Source organism: Aphelocoma coerulescens, chromosome 11 (genome assembly GCF_041296385.1).
Source record: "Aphelocoma coerulescens isolate FSJ_1873_10779 chromosome 11, UR_Acoe_1.0, whole genome shotgun sequence".
In the NCBI taxonomy this organism is placed as follows: domain Eukaryota; kingdom Metazoa; phylum Chordata; class Aves; order Passeriformes; family Corvidae; genus Aphelocoma; species Aphelocoma coerulescens.
Genome location: NC_091025.1, coordinates 3,687,614 through 3,706,638, shown reverse-complemented (window position 1 = coordinate 3,706,638; position 19,025 = coordinate 3,687,614). Strand labels below are relative to the sequence as shown.

Below are 19,025 nucleotides of genomic sequence, written 5' to 3'. Positions count from 1 at the left end.
TCACTAAGTGAAGGAGAGATGCTGAAATCCACAAGCCATGATTTATTGAGAAAGTTTGTTTTATTGGTTTATAAATCACACCTACCTCTTTATTAAAAAAGCTCCTTATCAACTTAAAACGTTACCAGAGCCAAAATAGAAGATATATATATTTAGAAACTTCTCAACTAATTCCCAAGGAACAGTCTGGCTTGTTCTCCTCTCCTATTTGAACACTTCCTTATTGCTCATTATATTTTAGCAGCCAAAAACCACAAATATAACATAACATAACATACCTGCTGTACTGAGATCCTGATTTTTCAACATGAATGCAAGGCTTTTCCATGCTCCAGCAAAGCAAGGATTCAGTGAGTTTTAGTGTAATTAAAAAAGGAAAATACCAGGAAATTTTACATGAGATTTTTCTGAAGGTGAAAAAGACAGATATCGTAGAAATAAAACTGTAGATTATGGTTTTGATAATATATTTGACCCAAAATTTACCTTTATTCCAGGTACTTTGGTTCTGAACAATCTATAGCAGCATTATGACAGAGAAGTGCAGCTCCTTTAAAAGACAGCTTATACAATTTATTACCAACAGAATAATGCTGGCTCAGGTACCTTCCATTCAAGTTATCCCTGGGTTGTAACTGATTTAAGAGGATTTTATTCTCCCTTTAACACAAACCTCCAACCAGAGGTGACTCAATGAGGTTTTGAGTACACGGCCACGTAAGGAAGACCCTGATAACCCAGGTAACTCTGAGTATTTGTTTTACAAGGTACATTCTGCTTTGAGTAAAGACACTGCAGATGATTACAGTGAGCAACATTCATTGTTAGTGTCCATGGTATGGAATCACAGCTTGCTGTTCTGCTGGAACTGGGACACCAAGGCCAGCACCTGCTCGGAGGCTCGGACCTGCTTGGAGCCCAGGTACAGGGCACTGTTGGAGGCTGTCTCCTCCAGGAAGTACCTGTAGTTGACCATCATGCCACAGGAGGCCCCAATGCCCCGGGGGCTCGTGTCCCCCATCCAGTTTATCCTCCACAGCACCGAGCCGTTCTGCAGGTGGAAATTGGCCACTGGGTTGAGGGCGTAGCCTCGGTGCTTCTCCCCATACAGATACCAGGCACAGAGTCTCATCAGGGGGCGATGCAGCACCTGAGTCAGCTTTTCTGACCTCACCCACTCGTTGGTGTTCAAGAGTTTCTTTAGTGTTTCGGTGGTGGAGTCTCCTGTGATCTCACAGATTTCCTGCCATTCGGATTCTGTAAAAAGTTCATTCCTTCCCCGTTCTTTTGCCTGGGAGGAGAGGAGACCAACGAGCCATTTTGTGAATCCTGGGATAGGTGAAAGTGTGGAAAAAGCTTTTATCTGAGGAAGTTCTTTCTGCAGACAAAAGGAGAGAAAAAAAAAAAACAATGAGTTTGGTCATGATTGACACAGAGAAGTTTCAGTGAAAGGGCAGCTGATGGCCTTTGCTTTATGGCAGGTGGAGACCAGGGATTCTGAGAAGGAACTTATTGATACACATGGACACAAAAAAAAGGTGAAATATCACCCTGGCAATAACAGGTTAGTGATGAGAAGGCACTGGGAGAACCCAGAAAACTTTAACACTGACTGAATGACATTCCTCACACACAATCTCTATAAAAGTACTTATGCAGTGCTTACCACCACTGCGTTCTGCTGTTATCCTTTTATAGGCAGAAATAAACAAATGAATCACAGGTCATAAAGAAGTGATTCTGAAGGGAATCTTTTCTTAAAATAGACATACAAGCTTTGGAAACCATTTAAATACTATTTATTTTTCATATATATCTTTTTTTGTTAAATCAAGGATAGTTTATTATTTCATTCTATTGTAAAATCATGAGGTACTATTTGTAGATTTTTATGGAAAGAAGTATTTCCTGAAGTTTTGAGTGAAGTTCTTTACACAGGCCATCTACCTTCCATGATATTCCCTAAACCAGTAAGAAATACAGTGTGTGAATATTTTTTTTTACTGCAAGTATAACACTTTTTAACCAAGTAAAATTTCTTCTGTAGTCCTACTAATTTCTGATTAAACCCTGCTAACTATGAAATCATGTAAAGCAAAACATACAGGAAAACTGTGTATTAGTTTTGGGGCACACCAGTGTGAAGAATAAACTCACTTGGAATTAACACAAAATACATCAGGCAAATCTGCTGGAGGAGTGGGGGCAAAGGAACAGAGGGAAGGGAGAACTGAGCTGAAAGCACCCCAGTGTTGGTTTAATTACTGCTCCAACAGAAGAAGTGCTAAGAACCAAGACATTCTTCAACATTACAGACGCATCTTAATGGCAGCAGAAAATTGTCTTTAAATGACTACAAACGGCACTTTTTCTACCTCGAGGATTACCGAGGTAACCATTAAAAAGCCATCAGGGCTCAGATGGTGCTGCCAGGTTGGGAGAGCTGCAGCTCCTCACTACTGCTGAGCTCCACACAGCTGCCATCTGCAGTCTGCTCCGGGAGGCTGCAGGGGCCAGGGAATGCTGGCCTGGCACGGCTGCCCCACAGGCTGCAGCCAAGCACCATCTCTAATATCCACAACACATTTTCCCTTCCCACAGGAGCTTCCCAAGTACGTCCCTGCTGTCCTGTGCCTTCCAGCACAGTGGCACACAGCCAGCTCTGCAGTTTGGTGACTTACAGCTGGATCACCTGCAGAAAATCACCGGCTGCCCTGAGCTGAAGTTCTCTGACTGTTACATAGATGTGTCAGCCAAAGAATTCTTTTGGGACCAGGAAGGGACAGGAAAAGCAGATCAAGTTACAAAGAAACGCCTCATTTCAGGTCCTTAGAGAACCAGACAAAGAAAACAAAGCAAATTATTTCCTAAGAACACTCATTTCTGTATCTTATGGAACAAAACACCATTTTTATAATCAGAGCTCCCAGGAGATCCTGACTGGGTCATGCTCACAACTGCTACAACTACCACACTCACAGTGAAATTCTAGTGAAGTAGTAGGAACTAGGAAAGTAGAAACTTTTTCCAAGTTTCCACTGAAGGGAATGATGATGTTTTATTCTTAAGAGTAATTCCACAGCTGATGTCTTTAACATCATCTGTGAGATCCAACTATGCGGTTTCCTTGCATGTGCATTTCATAAAGTAAAAAAGTTCCTTTACAGACATCTCTTACACCTCTTTGCACAATTTCAGGGAATACATTTATAAAACAAAAGAGTTTATTAGGGTTGTATTCTTATGCAGACCATGGCTACAAGAGGCAAAGATAGAGAAAGGAAGTTTTAATTAAAATAATGTTTTGTGGAGTAGACAGGTCAGACTTGTTAGAAAAGTTTTCCCCTTGCTTTTGAAAAAAGAGCAATGACAAAGTAAATTAAAAAAATATATATTTGGAGTGAAAGAAATGGAAAAATGAGAACAGAACAAAGCAGTTCCACAGATTTCAAACATCTTTCCTTCCCAATCCCACACTGAATACTTCCCCATGGACATAAGGACTATTTATCCAGAAATCAATTCAAAATAACTTTATAAAATTTGAATACAGAGTCAAACAAACTCAGTAAATCCTCCCTTGGTCACGTCTCATCCACCTCCTCATTGTGTTTCTCAATCAAGCAGCTCATCTAATCAGCACATCTGGAATCCACTTCTCTTTAAAGCAGCAGCATCTTAATTAGTACAGCAGAGGAGGAGGATTGTGCTCAGGTGTCCCTCTGCCAGCTACACTTTCCTTGACTCACCACTGCTACCACACACCCGGGGATCTGCTGGACAAAGAGGAGGGAGAAAGATGGCACAGAAGTGAATTTTTCAAGGCCACCAGAAAAATATTTCAAGGTATTTGATCCTGGGCAAAAAGCTGACAGCTTCCAGTTTTGCCAGTTGCTAAGAGCAGCATCACTTCCACCTTCCCTCCTGCAGCAGTGCAGAGCTGAGCAGTGCTGGCTCTGCTGCACCTGGACATGGCTGAGCTGCTGAGACACTTGGTTGTCACATAATGTGACCTTCTGCATGTCAGCTCGTGCTGTGGTGGATGAATCTCTGCCCAGAAGGGAGGCCACAGCTCCCTCCTGAAGATTCAATGACCCAGGACCTTCCTGCCTGTCCACACAGTAATGATGGATGAGAACTCAGCAAGGGCCTGGGCTGGGAGGGACCTGCAGATGCACCTCGAGGCACAGAAACACAAACCCATCACTGTAATGAGAAGTGCCCTTCCCATGTCACCTCCTCCAGCAGCAGCCAGCTCCCCTCAAACAGCCTGCAACTCAAAATGGGGGTGCATTCTTCTGGGTCTTCCTTTCTGTTTGGATTTAAAGTTCCTCTTTAACACAGAGAGCACAAGAGAGAGGAATACATGGGGTAAAGTTTTCAAATTAATGACCTATCATGAGAAATCTTCCAAGTGCTGCTGGAGAGAGTAAAGATGATACTGCTGTGCAGTGGGGATGAAAAGAGAAACGCAAAAAAAAGAAGTTTTTAGAGGCTATTTCCTCTAGGCAAGGATTCAAGGAATACAGAATGTGTTCCTTTTTGACCCAAAGGTGGGATTACACTCCTTATAGGTTTTCCTTTTTTTTATTAACTGTATTACTATTCCTATGAAAGATAGTGCCTTTGAGACCACACTGCTTAAGGTCTCTTTCATGATTTCTTCACAGCTATTTAGGGTTAAAAGCCGAGAGGGGAAGAAGGAAGATGGCGTTGAAATTTGAGTGGTAGCAATTCTTCTTTCAGGTGAAAGGGAAAAAGCTGTTTAGCACCAAGTCAAGTCTGGAACTCTTCTGCACCATCTCTGCCAAGGAAGCAAGTGTTGGAAAATTCTGTTTTGCTCCTGAACACAGCTAACAAGGTTTGCACACAGGAGCTGAGCTGCGTCCATTGCTTCCATAGGGTAACAATTCCAATCTCATTTCCCAGCTTGCAGAGCCCGAGGGCACCTGTGCACCACCCACGATGACGAAAGTGAGAATGAATTGTTTCTTCCCCCCTCTGTGTAGTAGTAACAACCAGTGCAAAGTTCCTAATTAAATAACTGACACTGATTCCTAGGAATGTTGACTGCTCCTTGTTTATCACCACTTTCAGGAGTGACCCGTTCACCAAATATTTCATAGGAGGTCAGTAGCTCTTACTCTATTAAAAACACGAGATGGGAAATTGTGGGGTTTTTTACTTCTTAGGACAGATAAGACATGGGAAAGTGACCCCATTTTGAAGCTACAGTACACACTACTACATATCTGATAAAAGCTTTATTTAGAAGCTTATCTGAGGCAGCCATTTCTTGTGGAAAAATAAGTAAATGCAGTGGAGTGAGCACATTTATGCTTTGCTAAATTGATGTGCTGGTTTCTAAGGCTATTGGTGGAGACCCATTAATGTTTACTTTCCTGTCAGAAACCCACACACAACATTAAGAAACAGCTGCTAACTTTTGTTCAGGGTAGATTTCTGTATTTGATTGTTGCTTTTTGTTGTTGTTTTCGTTTTTCTTTCCTTGCAGAAAAGCACAGATTTCTCCCATTATCCATATCTCATCTGAAACTCTCTTGCACTCTTAAAAGCTGCAGTCCAAGGTCACATTTTTCATCAATGAAATCAAAGCCTGTTTTGGAAATTATGATCTCCCCAGGTCACCTAGATCAAATTAAGGTAGCAATTATCAACAGCCCAAGCAGAAAGCTAAAATCTGCCACCAATTGCTGAGCATTCTATTGAGTCACACAGCAGCTATCAGTTTTCTCCCTCAAATGCCACAGGCTATAAAATTCTAAGCATTTTCTCAAAGGCTTCACCACAGTTATCTGTGTCTGTCATCTGCTGACTGAATTGCCATGATGTACCTTCTGCAGAGCTACAGACTGTTTAGAGTGGCTATAAACACATTGTGAATTATATGGCTGGCTAATGAGAAATCCATCCACCTCCTCGTTCACCAGCACCTATCAACTTGCTAGAAATGATCTGCCTGCACTCAGTTTGGGGTTTGTTTGGTTTTGTGCAGTTGTCTGAAATAGCTTCAAAATCCAATTCATTTCTGGGAACAACACAAGCTTGGATTTCAGAAATACAAGAGATCATTTCTGTTGCCTGCTCCCTGCTTTATATACATTAATATAAACAAGAGACTGCAAGGAATGCCTACACAGCCTATTCCCAGCTTTGTACAGGGAGAACGGGGATCAAAGGGGTATCAGTGGCCTAATGAATTCATCCCAAAATAATCCCAACAGGATATGCTCAGATGTCAACAGAAGCCTGTACACAAAACCCTTCTATATTATCTGTGTAGCAAACTTTTGTCAAGAAAGTGCCAAAAAAAGAGAATAATCTGCTCCTGAGAGCAGCACCGTTTCTCCCAGGATGCCCTTTGTAGGTGACACCAACAATTCCTGTGGCAAATGCCAAATCTTAACGTCCAGGTAAAGATTAGGATTCCAAGTTCAAACTGTGCAAATAGAAAGAGAGGACACTGAGGATCCATTTCTGTGCCTCAGTTTTATCCATCCTCCATCTGCTTAAATTAATGAAACCCCCAAGCAGTGGCCATCAATTTGTACACAGTGCCTCAGACTAACAGTGCTCAGCACTGGGGTGCAGCAATCCTCACTAGTTTTCCCAACAATCCTAAGAAAAACCCATTTGCAAGGAATGCTTTCAGGAGGGAATCAGTGCTTGGCATTCTTTGAAGGTGAGAAGTGCTGCCCTACACGGGCTCATGTTGAGCAGAATATGTGACCAGTTCAGGCAAATTAGCAAACATTTGCTAACAATTTTCTAAAAAATTAAATTCTATTTTAATTGTGCATTAATGAGATTTTAAGGAGTATGGTATGAACTGAATTCATAGCCATAATTTTTTAGCTCAGATACCTGCTAGATCAAGGTTTCAGTAAAGTTTTTTGAAATCCTGTCAGATGAAGGCTTCAGTGCAGAGGGGTTCTCAGCACACTCCTAACTTTGTGCATGTCTTTTCCTGACCTAATGATACACATTCATGACAGGTCCAATTTGGAGTTTTCCTCATGAAGAATGACAGCTGGGATTTCAGTTTGGAGGTTACAGTGGCACTTACAGGTAAAAGTGTCAGAGCAGGTTACGCTAAGGTAAAAGTCAGGTAAAGGATTTTTACTGGAGGATAAAAGAACTGTTAAGAGTTTGCAGCACCTTAAGAAAACATAAATCAAATAGAATTCTGCAGATCAAACAGATGTCCACAGAAGTTAACTCAAATGGCAAGTTATAAAAGCGTCTTAATCATCCATTTAAATAAAATGAAAAACAAAATCCTCAACCCTTTCAAACGCTCTCCTCTTCCCAAGGCATTTTATTATAAGTTAAATTAAAGAGAGTCTCAACTTCTGTAACCTGGAACACTTGGTGATTTAGCAGCATTTGAAAAAAAGATTTGTTTATTGCAAAGCCATGCAAAGGTGATATAAAAAATCCTCCTCCTATCAGAGACCTCACCCATCTATTTTTACAAAGGCTGCTGGACACTGGCTTAATGAGAGGTAATTTTTGACCCAGGACTTTTTTTGCTGAGGCTGTATTGTTTCAGCTGCTGCCACCAAGTCCACTCAGCACTCCTGCTGCACCATTTGTCCCTTCTGCTCCAAAGAATTATGTCCAACCTGAATAGAGACAACCTTGTAAAGTCCTCTGCTTACACCTGACCAGAGAGAAAGAGAGCACATGTGAGCAATTAATCCACAGAAAAAGGACTTCCAGAATTTTGGGAGCCAGGCAACACAGGCTGCCAAGAGTATTACTCATTGCATGCCTCTGCCCTGAACAATCCTGACTTTGTAGAAATTCCACAGTGGAAGTGTTTTGAAGCTGAAATACAGAGGGCTTCTCTCTGAGGGGTGAAGCCCACTGAGATGGGAGGCACAACCTTTGCAGCTGAAGCTGAATGAGGAGGCCTTGTAGAAGTGCATCAAATAATTCTGGGAACAACAGGACAGTGATTTAGGGTCACTTCACAGACATAAAATATGCAAGAGGAGATGGTTCTTGCACCATTCAAGACAACAAATTCGAGGACAGTACTTTGGAATGAAGGTGGAGAAAGCATGAAGGAGTGGGAGGAACAGGAAAGAGAAAAACATTAACATCAAAGAGTGAAGAAAAAACTATTAGCCACATCCACAATGGATAAATATTCCTGGATTATCCTTTCTATTTTCTTTAGCCCTACAGTGGTTCCACTCCAAACAGGAACAGTGTAGAGGCAATGCATGGAGTTGTTAGACCTTTAGATGCAGACTATACATTAACACCTCAGTCCATGCCCAATGCCCACATTAGAATTTCCTACCAGAGCGTTTTTCACAACACCTTTAAGCAGTGTAGGAAATATGGGTAGGGAGGAAGGTCTCCACCTTTGGCATTGCATGGAAAGCACTCAAGTTTTCAATACTAAAGAAGTTGTTTAAGATTTAGGCATTAATTTTATGATTAAAATGAATTTAAAGGCATTTCAGCAAAGGGTTTCCTATGATAAACACTGAAGAGGGGATGGATTTTACAACACTGAAATGTAAAAACTTTGTCCTAAGTATAAATACAAAACAACACACCCTTCTGTTGGACACACCAGATTTTAAATCTTGCATTAGGTTATCTAAGTATGATGTGTCTGTTTGACTTTATAACTCACAACTTTGCTGGTGTTGCAAGCAATTAGTGATGGTCAGATACAATGTCAATAGGGTTATTTTATGAGAGCAACTCAATTATCCAGAAATTATTTTTCAGATGCAAAAGCAGATAACTGCGTGAATTTATTCCAATTTCCCCTCAGTCAAGATCAGACAGATGGCAGAGTCTAATTATACCTGGACTACTGCACTTTCAACAATTAATCTAAAAGCCATTCCAAAAGCAAAAAGCAACAAAATTCAGCCAAAATATCCATTTAAAATAAAATAAAATAAAATAAAATAAAATAAAATAAAATAAAATAAAATAAAATAAAATAAAATAAAATAAAATAAAATAAAATACTTGAGGGCAGCCAGCTATGATTCAGCAATTTAGTAATTTATCACTTTCTGGCAGTAGTAGTTTGGAGCATCCAATTTTAGGTTATTTTTGTGAGTGGAACTGAAGTTCTAAATCACAGACAGTTTTCCAGACATTGTTACTAATCCAGATGTGAAACAATGAATATAAACACAAGTAGTGATGGTTACTTTTAAGAGGTAGCTTTGTCAGCAATTTAAGTAGTAAAGACTATTAAATAAAATAATGTGCTCAGTGCAGGAATGCGACTGTCTCTTTCACACCACTCTAAATGAATTTTCAGTCCTTTCTCCAGTGGCTTGGAAGAAGTTTCTACAAGTACTAAAGCTATTAACAATAATCCCTTAGCATGTAATGATATTATCTAAATTCAGAGAACTGACTGGCAGAAAGTAAAAGATTCTTTTGCCTTTTAAAACATTTTCTCTACTATATTGCAAGCCATGCCTGGGCAAAGAAATCTCTCTCCATTTTTCTAAATAGAGGTATTCAAGGCATGCATGCACACTGCACAAATAACCAGTGGCAATTCAATATAACAAACAAAACAATGAACTAATTAATGAACAGGAAGTAATTCTGTTCCCGGAGCAGCTGTAAGATTTTGGAAAAGGCACTGTCAGGTACTTTGAAGAGAAGATGTTGATCAGGCTCTTCCCACGCAACTGAGAGGCAACAGTGAATTCCATCAGAGCCCACACTGGGGAATAAAGCTGTGTCAAAGCCACCTCCAACAGAAATGTTCTCGTTTGACTTCAGGCAGCCCACACAGCATTAGGCAAACACAAGGAGTTTACACAGAACATGTCACCTCTGGAACAGAATCTACACCTGGCAGACAACAACCAAGAGCAGGAAACGTTCTTCCAACTCTCCACACCTCCAAAGGCTGCTCTGGGAAGAAGTTCCAGGTGAAGCCCCAGGAGCTCCTGGCCTGAGCAGTGACACCAGTTGGGAACTAAACCATGCTGGGCAAACAGACCCTGAGGCCCCCTGGCACACCCACCTGCAGCTCTTTGACAACTCTTTTGATGAGGTGAGTCCCGAGTTCCACCCCCTGCAGGCCCTGCTGAGTCAAACTGATAGAGTAGAAAATTGCTGTTGTGATTTTGTCTGCATCTTCTGTCTCTAAAGGCGGCACTTCTTTCACTATGGTCTGGGAAAAAAAGGATTAAAAATTTTAAAAAGTTAGTATTAATTACTGTCATCATTATGGGGAGGAGGTCTTTCTTTTTAACTTTTAAATGCATTAACACTTTTCCCCACTGTTTTATTCATTGACAATAAAAATCTAATGAAAAAGTAGAAAGAGCTGCTTAGACATTAGCACCTGCAGGTAAAAAATTATAACGTGGTTTAAAACTTTCAGAATTAATTTCAACCACTTTGAAATGTTTGTCTCATTTGCTCTACTTTATTTCTAATCTTTTCTTATTCTTCTTGCTCTTGAGCAAAAAATTTCTATTTACATAATACACAAGATAGGCAAAATACCCCTGTAATTTTTACCTGCCAATTCTCTCATCTCTTAAAAGGTGAAACAAAAGCAAATATTGCCAAATTATATGGAATTGTGGGTTTTTAAATAAGCACACTGCAATCTGAGCACGTTGCTGTGTACTAAACGCATCAGTGGCTGTACCTGGATGCTGCTGGAGATGTCACTGGTTAGTACCACGTGCAGGACTATCAATGGCTCTCCTGGGATTGCACAGTGAGAAAAGAAGTAGCATCTTCTATAGGCCCCAACTCGACGCTTCATATCAACCCAGTTTCTGACAGGGTGCACAGCTTCAGAACTCAAGGAGAAAATTTTTAAAATTATTATTATTATTATTATTATTATTGTTGTTGTTGTTGTTTTGTTGTTGTTGTTGTTGTTGTTGTTATTATTACATTTAAAAATAGAGATCAGCTGCCCTACAAGCTCAGCACTTTTCCCACTGTTGTCAGTGACAAAACTTCCCAATCAAAAAAAGGAGAATCAGGCTGTAAGTGAATAACTTAAAACTGACAGCAAGCTGTGACAAAGTGGATTGTAAAGGAACATTGCACACCCACTCACTAGTGTGCTTGCCAAATTACCTTGAAGATTAATTAAATATTACTAATTATTTTTATTTTGAAAATTTAGCTTGTACAAGATCTCTCTGCCTCATCAGCCCTTAAGTCACGTACTTTCAGAACATTCTAGAGATTATTTTTCAAGATTTTATACAACAAGGTGGCCCACAACATAACTTGCTTTCAGTCATTTTCAACTTCATCACAACTTTGACTATTTGACAGAAATTCAGGAATCAATGTTGTAGATTCAGAAATCAATGTTGTAGAGCACACTGTATAAAAACCAAGGTGCTCTCTTCACATGTTATTTACACGTGATCCTGTGCACCTCACCAGTTCCAGGCAAAACAACTGCAGCACCTCTGGGAATGTGGGAATGTGGGAAACTGAGAAAGTTGGAAGAAAAGACAGCAGTCTACCAGTGCAGTGTGGGAGCTGCAGGATCAAATTATGGCACAAATGATCCCCTTTACTCTTTACTCCAGTCAGTTTTTAAAATTGGGCTCTACAGCATGTTAATACAAATATTTCATGATTATACTTTGCCTATGGTTCAGAAAAGCAGAGTCTTGAAAACAGTGGATCTCTGCAGTCCCAAGCAGTTCATCACCTCTTCATCAAGGACTCTTTCCAGCCTCTAGCACTTACTCACTAATTTTCTGGAGTACTTCACAAGGTGATTGCCAAGTGACCCGTTCCAAGTTGAGGAATCCCGTGGAGAACCACTCTGAGAGCATGTTCTTGAGAACTCCATTCATCTCCTGCAAACAGAACAACGATGGAATTAGCTGCTAAACAAGCAAGGTAAAACATGGGAATGTGAGTAAAGCTAACCTTGATTGACCACAAGGCTACAGTTGCTCAGATTTAAATACCACGGAAACATTTTGCAACAAGATACAGACAGAACCAGAGGCTTTCCTGAATTTTCCTTCTCTAAAAATATGAAAAATTTTGAGCAAGTAAAATAAAAACCAGCAGCATAAGACAACAGAACTGAAAAATCAAACCAGCTTTGGAACAGTATGAGAGATGAAACCCAACTCAATGTCAAATCCTTTCAGAAACATTCGTTGTAAGTAATTTTTATATTCCCTACCAGTTTCCTGCTGCCTGTATTATTAAAGATTTCCTGTCTAAATTTATTTGAATTTAATAAGTATTCTTGAACTCAGCACAGCGTGAATATCCCTAAAAGAGATTCCAGAGCTTGTTTTTCTCTCTTCCATTTGCCTTGTACACAGGACACAGTGTGATACCAGCACCAACTTACCAACAGCCTAATCAGAAACACGGGCTTACCTGAAACTAACTTAGTAACCATTTACTTCAACAAAAACTCTTCATCTTATATTCAAACCTTTGTTAAATACCTACAGCTGCACATAAAAGAGATAAAAATTAAGCTCCAATGTCCTTTAGCTTGCTACATTAAAGAACAACAACAGGAAAAAATATATAAATCTAATCAGGAAACCAGAAACATTTTTATTAAGTTCAGATGTAGTCTCAGGACTGTCATAAAAAGCAAAAGTATTTCCTATTATAACCTAACCATGATGAAAGCTGTAGAGGCACTTGTCAAAAGACACACATCAAAGAAGGTTTCTGCTGGCCAAAGCAACTGCTACAATTATTCCAAGACTGAATGAAAGAATGGGTTTATTCCTTAACACACTAGAAAAACTAAAATTTTCAAATCCAGAAGAAATGTTCATTTGCACACAACTCTGTCATGCATGAATTTTTTTTTTCAATACCTTCTTCCTAAACAAATATATTCTGATTGGTTTTTTTATTCTGACTTTAAGGTCAGAATAAAATTGTGAATTCTCATTTCTGAAGCCCAACTCTGTTTTTAGGTAATAACCATAAATCACTTTGGTCAAATATCCCTTGGTGTAGTGAAGTTTCCAGGCATTCCAGGATTGTTTGTTTTCTTTTGTAGGGGCACACTGCAAACCAGAGAAATGAGCTGGAGTTGTCAGATGTGGGGGCAAAGGAACAGATCCTTATGGCTCTCTTGTCATCCACGTGCTTTTTGAACAGCATTTCAGCTGCAGTCCAGCAGGCAGAGGGGAAACCGGCTGGCTGCACTGCTGCTGGCAGCATTGGACATTCTGCTCTGCATCTCCTGGAAGTAACAAGGCTCAGACAGCACAGATTGACATGGGAAAGAGCCAGTTACCCTGCATGGAAAATGGAGGAGTGGAAAGCACTGGAGTTTTGCTCCTTTGGAGGTTCAGCAAACATTCTCTACATGGATGCAAGTGGAACTGAGGGCTGTTTTCAGACAGGGCTACTGCAGCTCCAGGGTACAGCTGGAGAAAAACCATGCAGGTGTAACTAAACAAGCAAGTGAAGCTTTCAGTAAGGATTTGGGGAGGAATATTGTCTATGGGGAATTACAACTCAAAACAACCTGTCAGTGGTAAATAATAAAGTTTTATACAACAACAGGGCACTGTGCAGGAATTTGAATGGCTCCTTGTGGAAGGGACCTGCCACCATCACTGAGTCCACCCCCAACTGGGCATGGAGCAACAGGACATGAGGGAATGACCTTGAGCTGAAGGAGGGAAGGTTTTCAGTGGATCTTAGGGAGAAATTCTTCCCTGGAAGGGTGGGGAAGCCCTGGCACAAGCTACCCAGAGAACTTGTGGCTGCCCCTGGATCCCTGGAAGTGTCCAAGGCCAGGTTGGACAGGGCTTGGAGCAGCCTGGGATAGTGGAAGGTGTCCCTGCCCATGGCAGGGGTGGAATGGGATGGGCTTTAGGGTCCTTTCCAACCCAAACCAGTCTGGGATTCCATGATTCTGTGATGACAAAACTTTTTAGTGCAGAAGGACATAGAAGTTTTCACTATCCAAAACTGTGTATAAATCAAGTCATCTAAACAAGAGTCTGACTTGTGTTTAGTATCTCAGTGTACAGCACATTTCCAAAAAGCTTCACTCCAATAAGGACAGGCTCAAGTTTGGGTCTCTTATTTTGTAGATTTAGTGGCAGGTTCTCTTATTTTGTAAACTTAGTGGTAAGTAAATTTTTATTTTCATTTCAGAGGCCTTTTTAGTCATAAAAATTACATCTGCAACACTTCATTAAAAAGAAAAGCAAGCACATTCATTATTCAGCATCCCAGTCTTAAATTTGAGCAATGAGACATAGTCAGACTAGTATTTCAAATTACCAGCTATACTTCAATTTCTATTAGCCAAGTCTAATAAACTGTGATTATTTTTCTCTCGTTCTGTGTTCTTGCTAGGAGACAGCAAATTAGAGGCTTTTTAATCTTCACATCAAGTACCTATTTCTTGGGCAACAAATGGGAAAACTCTCATGAAAAACTCCAATTAATTTTTTTTTATTACAAAGAACTGCCTCTCTGATGAGGGAACTATTTCACTTTCCCTCTCAAACTACTAAATATAAGACCCCTCACAAGGGTTGAGTTTTCCCATGGGTTTGGAATGTTTGAAGTTTTCAACCTGACTTACTTCATTTGGGACTTACAGATCTGCTCTGATACTGCCAAGCAGTTGAAGGGGGCTGTGGTGGTGGGGGGGGGTGGACTGGGTTTGTTTTGGGAGGGGTTTTGGGGGGGGTTTTATTTGTCAGAGTTTTTTTTCCCCACAAATTACCTCCAGAATCTACATAAAGAATATCCCTGGTGAGATACTGCAAAAATAACCCCACTAGCAAAATAAGATTCAATAGTGACACAAATTAAAGGGGACTGGTTTCTGCTTTTTTATTGCTAACAGTAATTACTGCAGTGATAATGGCAGTGCTGAAAACTCTCCTAGCTTTTGTGGTTGATATTATTGGACATTTTGTTCTTAAAATTAAAATCATTATTTCTTCTCTCTCCCTCCCCCCCCCCATTTCTGCTCATTTGGACAATGCGTAAAGCGTGCTCAAGCACTTTCAAGTGACTTAATCACTTAAATATAATATTTTACTGCAATCTGCTGACCAAACACAAAATAGAAATCCTTCATCACCCAATATCTGAGCAGTCCAAGCTGCTTTTATGCTGATAGTGCTGAGGAAATAGAAAAATATTTCATATTTACAACACAACAATGGGCAATCCTTGTTTTAATAGGTCTTTCAAATTACAAAGTAAAAACTAAGGACTGTCTAAGAAATATTTTAGGCAGTTTGAGCAAACCCAAAATCCCAGTAGGCCACATAATGCATTCTGTAATTCTCCACCAGCATCAAGAAGATCCATTTAATTTTATTTCCACATTTCCTTGTCAGTGCAGACACAAATATACAGAGGCTGTAAAACTCTCGTTGCACATTTGTCTTTATGTTAGAATTGAAATCAACTTTGCACTAATGAAATGGCTACACAGGACTTTTGATAGGCAAATACCAAACACTTTTCTTATAGAAAAACTTTTAAACAATAATGGTGCTTCTTTTCTTCCAGCAGACCAACACAAGACCAAGATTACAAATACACTCCAACCACTGCTTAATTACAGAAACAGGTTTATATAGAAATCAATTTGACAAAAATGCTCTCTTTTTCGTTATCTTTTGCCAGCAACTTGAACTTTTCACTGACTTTTTCTAAATCATATGGAAAGATGAATAATATTTTAAAAGCAATTGCTGGATGATTTGCTACCTGAAATCAGAATGTTGTGAATTTTTCACCAGCGTCATATTTCAAGGGCTGAAATATAAGTAAGCAAGCAAAATGTAACATATCTCAAGAGGAAAATGGTGGCACAGAAAAAGTAAAGTGTTGCAGGTGAGAGGGTTCTGAACAGCAAGAGGAAGAACTGCACCCATGAAACAGATTTTCAGCAAATTTCACTCTGTGCATTGCAAGGGCTCATCAGAAATTCAACTGTTTACAAGGATAATGGGAAATCAGTGTCCTGTGGTGAAAAGAAGGAACAGACCACATGAAAAGAACATAATACAGACACGACAAAAACTGCAAGAGCATAATGAAAAATAATCAAGCCCAGCATTTATGTAAATTAACTTTTAAAACAATGTATTATGAGCCAGCACTTCCCACTGCCACTCTGGAAATGCCATTGCTTCACACCAGGGGCCACTTCCTTCCTGAGTGTCAGCACAGGCAGCTCTCATTGGTGCCACAGCCTCTGGGAAAGTGTTCACTCGAGTCTCTCTAGAGAATCATGGAATCATTTGTTGGAAAAGACATCTGGGATCGTCGAGTCCAATCGCTGACCCATCACCACCTTGCCAACCAGACCATGGCACTAAGTGCCATATGCAGTTGTTTCTTGAATACCTCCAAGGATGGGGACTCCACCACCTCTCTGGGTCTGTTCCAATGTTTAATCACCCTTTATGTGGAAAAATTCTTCCCGGTGTCCAGCCTGAACCTCTCTTGGCACGGCTTGAGGCCTTTCCCTCTCATCCTGTCATTTGTTCCCTGGGAGCAGAGCCCGACCCCCCCGGCTGCCCCCTCCTGCCACGGAGTTATAGAGAGCCAGGAGGTGCCCCCCGAGCGTCCTCTTCTCCATGCTGAGCCCCCCCCAGCTGCTCTCCATCGCTCTTGGCCTCTAAAGCCTTCCCCTTCCCTGGAACCACTCCAGCATTTCAGTGTCCTTCCTGACATTCCCTCCCTGAACTGAGGGACCCATAGAGACCCCGACAGTGAACTGGGTTCACGGGACACTTCCCAGCCCAACGTGGCTCCACGAGTAGCACCACGAGCAGCAAGCCCCAAACCACATCCCCCACACTCCCTCTAGAGACACCCAGGCCAGCCCTCACCTTGACGTGGGCCCCATCCACCGCCTTGCTCGCCAGCCCCTCCATCAGGTCGGCCCTGAGCTCCACGAGGAAGCGCAGCCCGCCCTCGAGGCGGCCCAGGTGCTGGAAGAGCCCGCGGTACTGGGGGTTCAGGTAGTACCGGAGCCGGTCCTCGGCCTGCAGCAGCGCCCCGGGCTCCCTGCGCTGCTCGCGGGCCTGCAGCACCTTGGCGGCGGCCTCGGCCACCCGCCCGTGCTCCACGCCGAAGTCGCGGGCCAGGCGGGTGAGGAGCTCGGCGCGGGGCGGCCCGGGCTGCAGCGCGCGGTAGAACCGCACGAACTCCGCGCCGCGGAGCTCGGCGGGCGGCGGCGCTTTCTCCTTGGTCTCGTAGGGCGGCAGCGGCGGCACCGAGCGGCGCAGCAGCTCCTCCATGCCCGGAGAAGCGCCCGACGAGAGGCGATGCGGGCCCCGCGCGGCCCAGAGCAGCGAGCGCGGGCCCAGGCGCGGGCACAGCCGGCTCATCCCGCACACCGCCGCAGGCCGCGGCACCGCCCGCCGGGCCGCTCCGCGCGCGCTGATTGGTTGCGACCGCAGACTGACAGCGCGCCCGGCCAATGGGAAGCGAGGAGAGCGTGGCGGGGCTGTGGGTGTGTCGGCCGCCATGTTGAGTGTGGCGCACCGAGGTCACCGGCCGCCCCTCCCCGGGCGGGGCCGGCGTTCCTCATGGCCCGGAGCTCCCCCGACACCGCCCCGCCCTCAGAAGTCACTCTGCTGTAGTTTAGAACCGTAGAATCATGCTGGGCGCAATGCCAAGCTGCGCCAGGTGCGGTTCAGGTTGGACTTTGGGAGGAATTTCTAACCATTGGGCTGCCCCGGGAGGCGGTGGAGTCAGCGGCCATGGAGGTGTCTAAGGGAACACTGGACATGGCACTTGGTGCTATGGTCTGGTTGACAAGTGGGTGTTCCATCACAAGTTGAACTTGATGATCCTGGAGGTCTTTTCCAACCTAATTGATTTTGTGGTGCTGTGAATCATCAAGATTGGAAGAGACCATTAGGATCATCCAGTCCGGCGTTCACCCAGCGCTGCCGCTGTAGCCCTTAAATGCCCGATCGAGACACCTCCTCAGCATCGCCAGGGATGGTGACTCCACCACCGCCCTGGGCAGCCTATTCCAGTGCCTGACCACCCAACCAATGAAACAATTTTTTCAAATATCTATTTTGAATCTCCCCTGTCTCAGTTTACGACCTTACACTGTCTCCTGTATCTTTCTCCTCGGTGGCTCCCATATTTTCTGGTGGGGTGTGCTGGATTTGTGGAACCCAGGCTTGCACAACTCTGAAATAAATAATCCATGTGTGTCTCGAGTGTGTCACTAATGGATTGGTGATTGAATGGATTGAATGATTCCGATTTCCTGGGCAGCATCCCCGTGTCCTGAGGAAGCTGTGGCTCCTGGAAACCTGGCTGGCACTGAGGGGCAGGGATTGCAGCCCCAGCCAACCCTGCTGCAGTTTTTGCTCTGAAAGAACTGCAGGAAACCACATTAATTTGGTTGTGCAATTTTGAGGTCACAGACCTGAGTGTAGCCTGTCCTTTGGGCCCTGTAGCAAAAAACTTATGAGCCAAAGTCCTCTCAAGTGTGTCAGGACCTTTTGTGAATGAAGTTAAGCATCTCCGTCCTGCTCCCAGCTCAGGCTTACAAAGGTGTATTTGCATCCTTTAGACATTAAACCAGCAAAACACATAGGTCACATTGATGTCAGTGAGATCAGAATTGAGCAGCAATTGTCCTTAAAAGCACAGGGAATTGTGATTCTCAGCATTTGAAATGAGAATTGAGGAAAGAATCAAGCCCTCTTTGTCAGTGAAGAGACAAAAAGAGAACACTGCCTAATTACAGATTTTAGAACAATATGTTAGCAATTCCCAAGGAAGGGGACAAAAGTAAAAAAAAACCCATGTGAGCAGTAACTGAGGTAATTTAGGGTCATAAGATAAGCTGATATACCCTTAGGAGAGGGAAAACATTACTCAGAAGCATTAAAAGATATGAAAAAGACTTTTTAAAAACCATTTGAATCACACTGGCAATGAATTAAGCTTCAGAAAATCCCTTCCCACCTTTAGAACTTCATTTTCAGCTAAGTCAAAAACCTTCAAAG

At 42.4% G+C, this 19,025-nt stretch overlaps 1 protein-coding gene across 1 annotated transcript; it reads right to left on the bottom strand.

Moving 5' to 3' along the window:
• Positions 1–467: 467 nt before the first annotated feature.
• Positions 468–18,175, bottom strand: MLYCD (malonyl-CoA decarboxylase). The gene is made up of 5 exons (XM_069026725.1): positions 16,878–18,175; positions 11,755–11,867; positions 10,682–10,838; positions 10,046–10,195; positions 468–1,378 (listed from the first exon to the last, which is right to left on the bottom strand). The coding sequence occupies exons 1-5, from the start codon at positions 17,517–17,519 to the stop codon at positions 845–847; spliced, it is 1,596 nt and encodes a 531-aa protein (XP_068882826.1). The 5' UTR covers positions 17,520–18,175; the 3' UTR covers positions 468–844.
• Between the last annotated feature and the right edge of the window lie 850 nt (positions 18,176–19,025).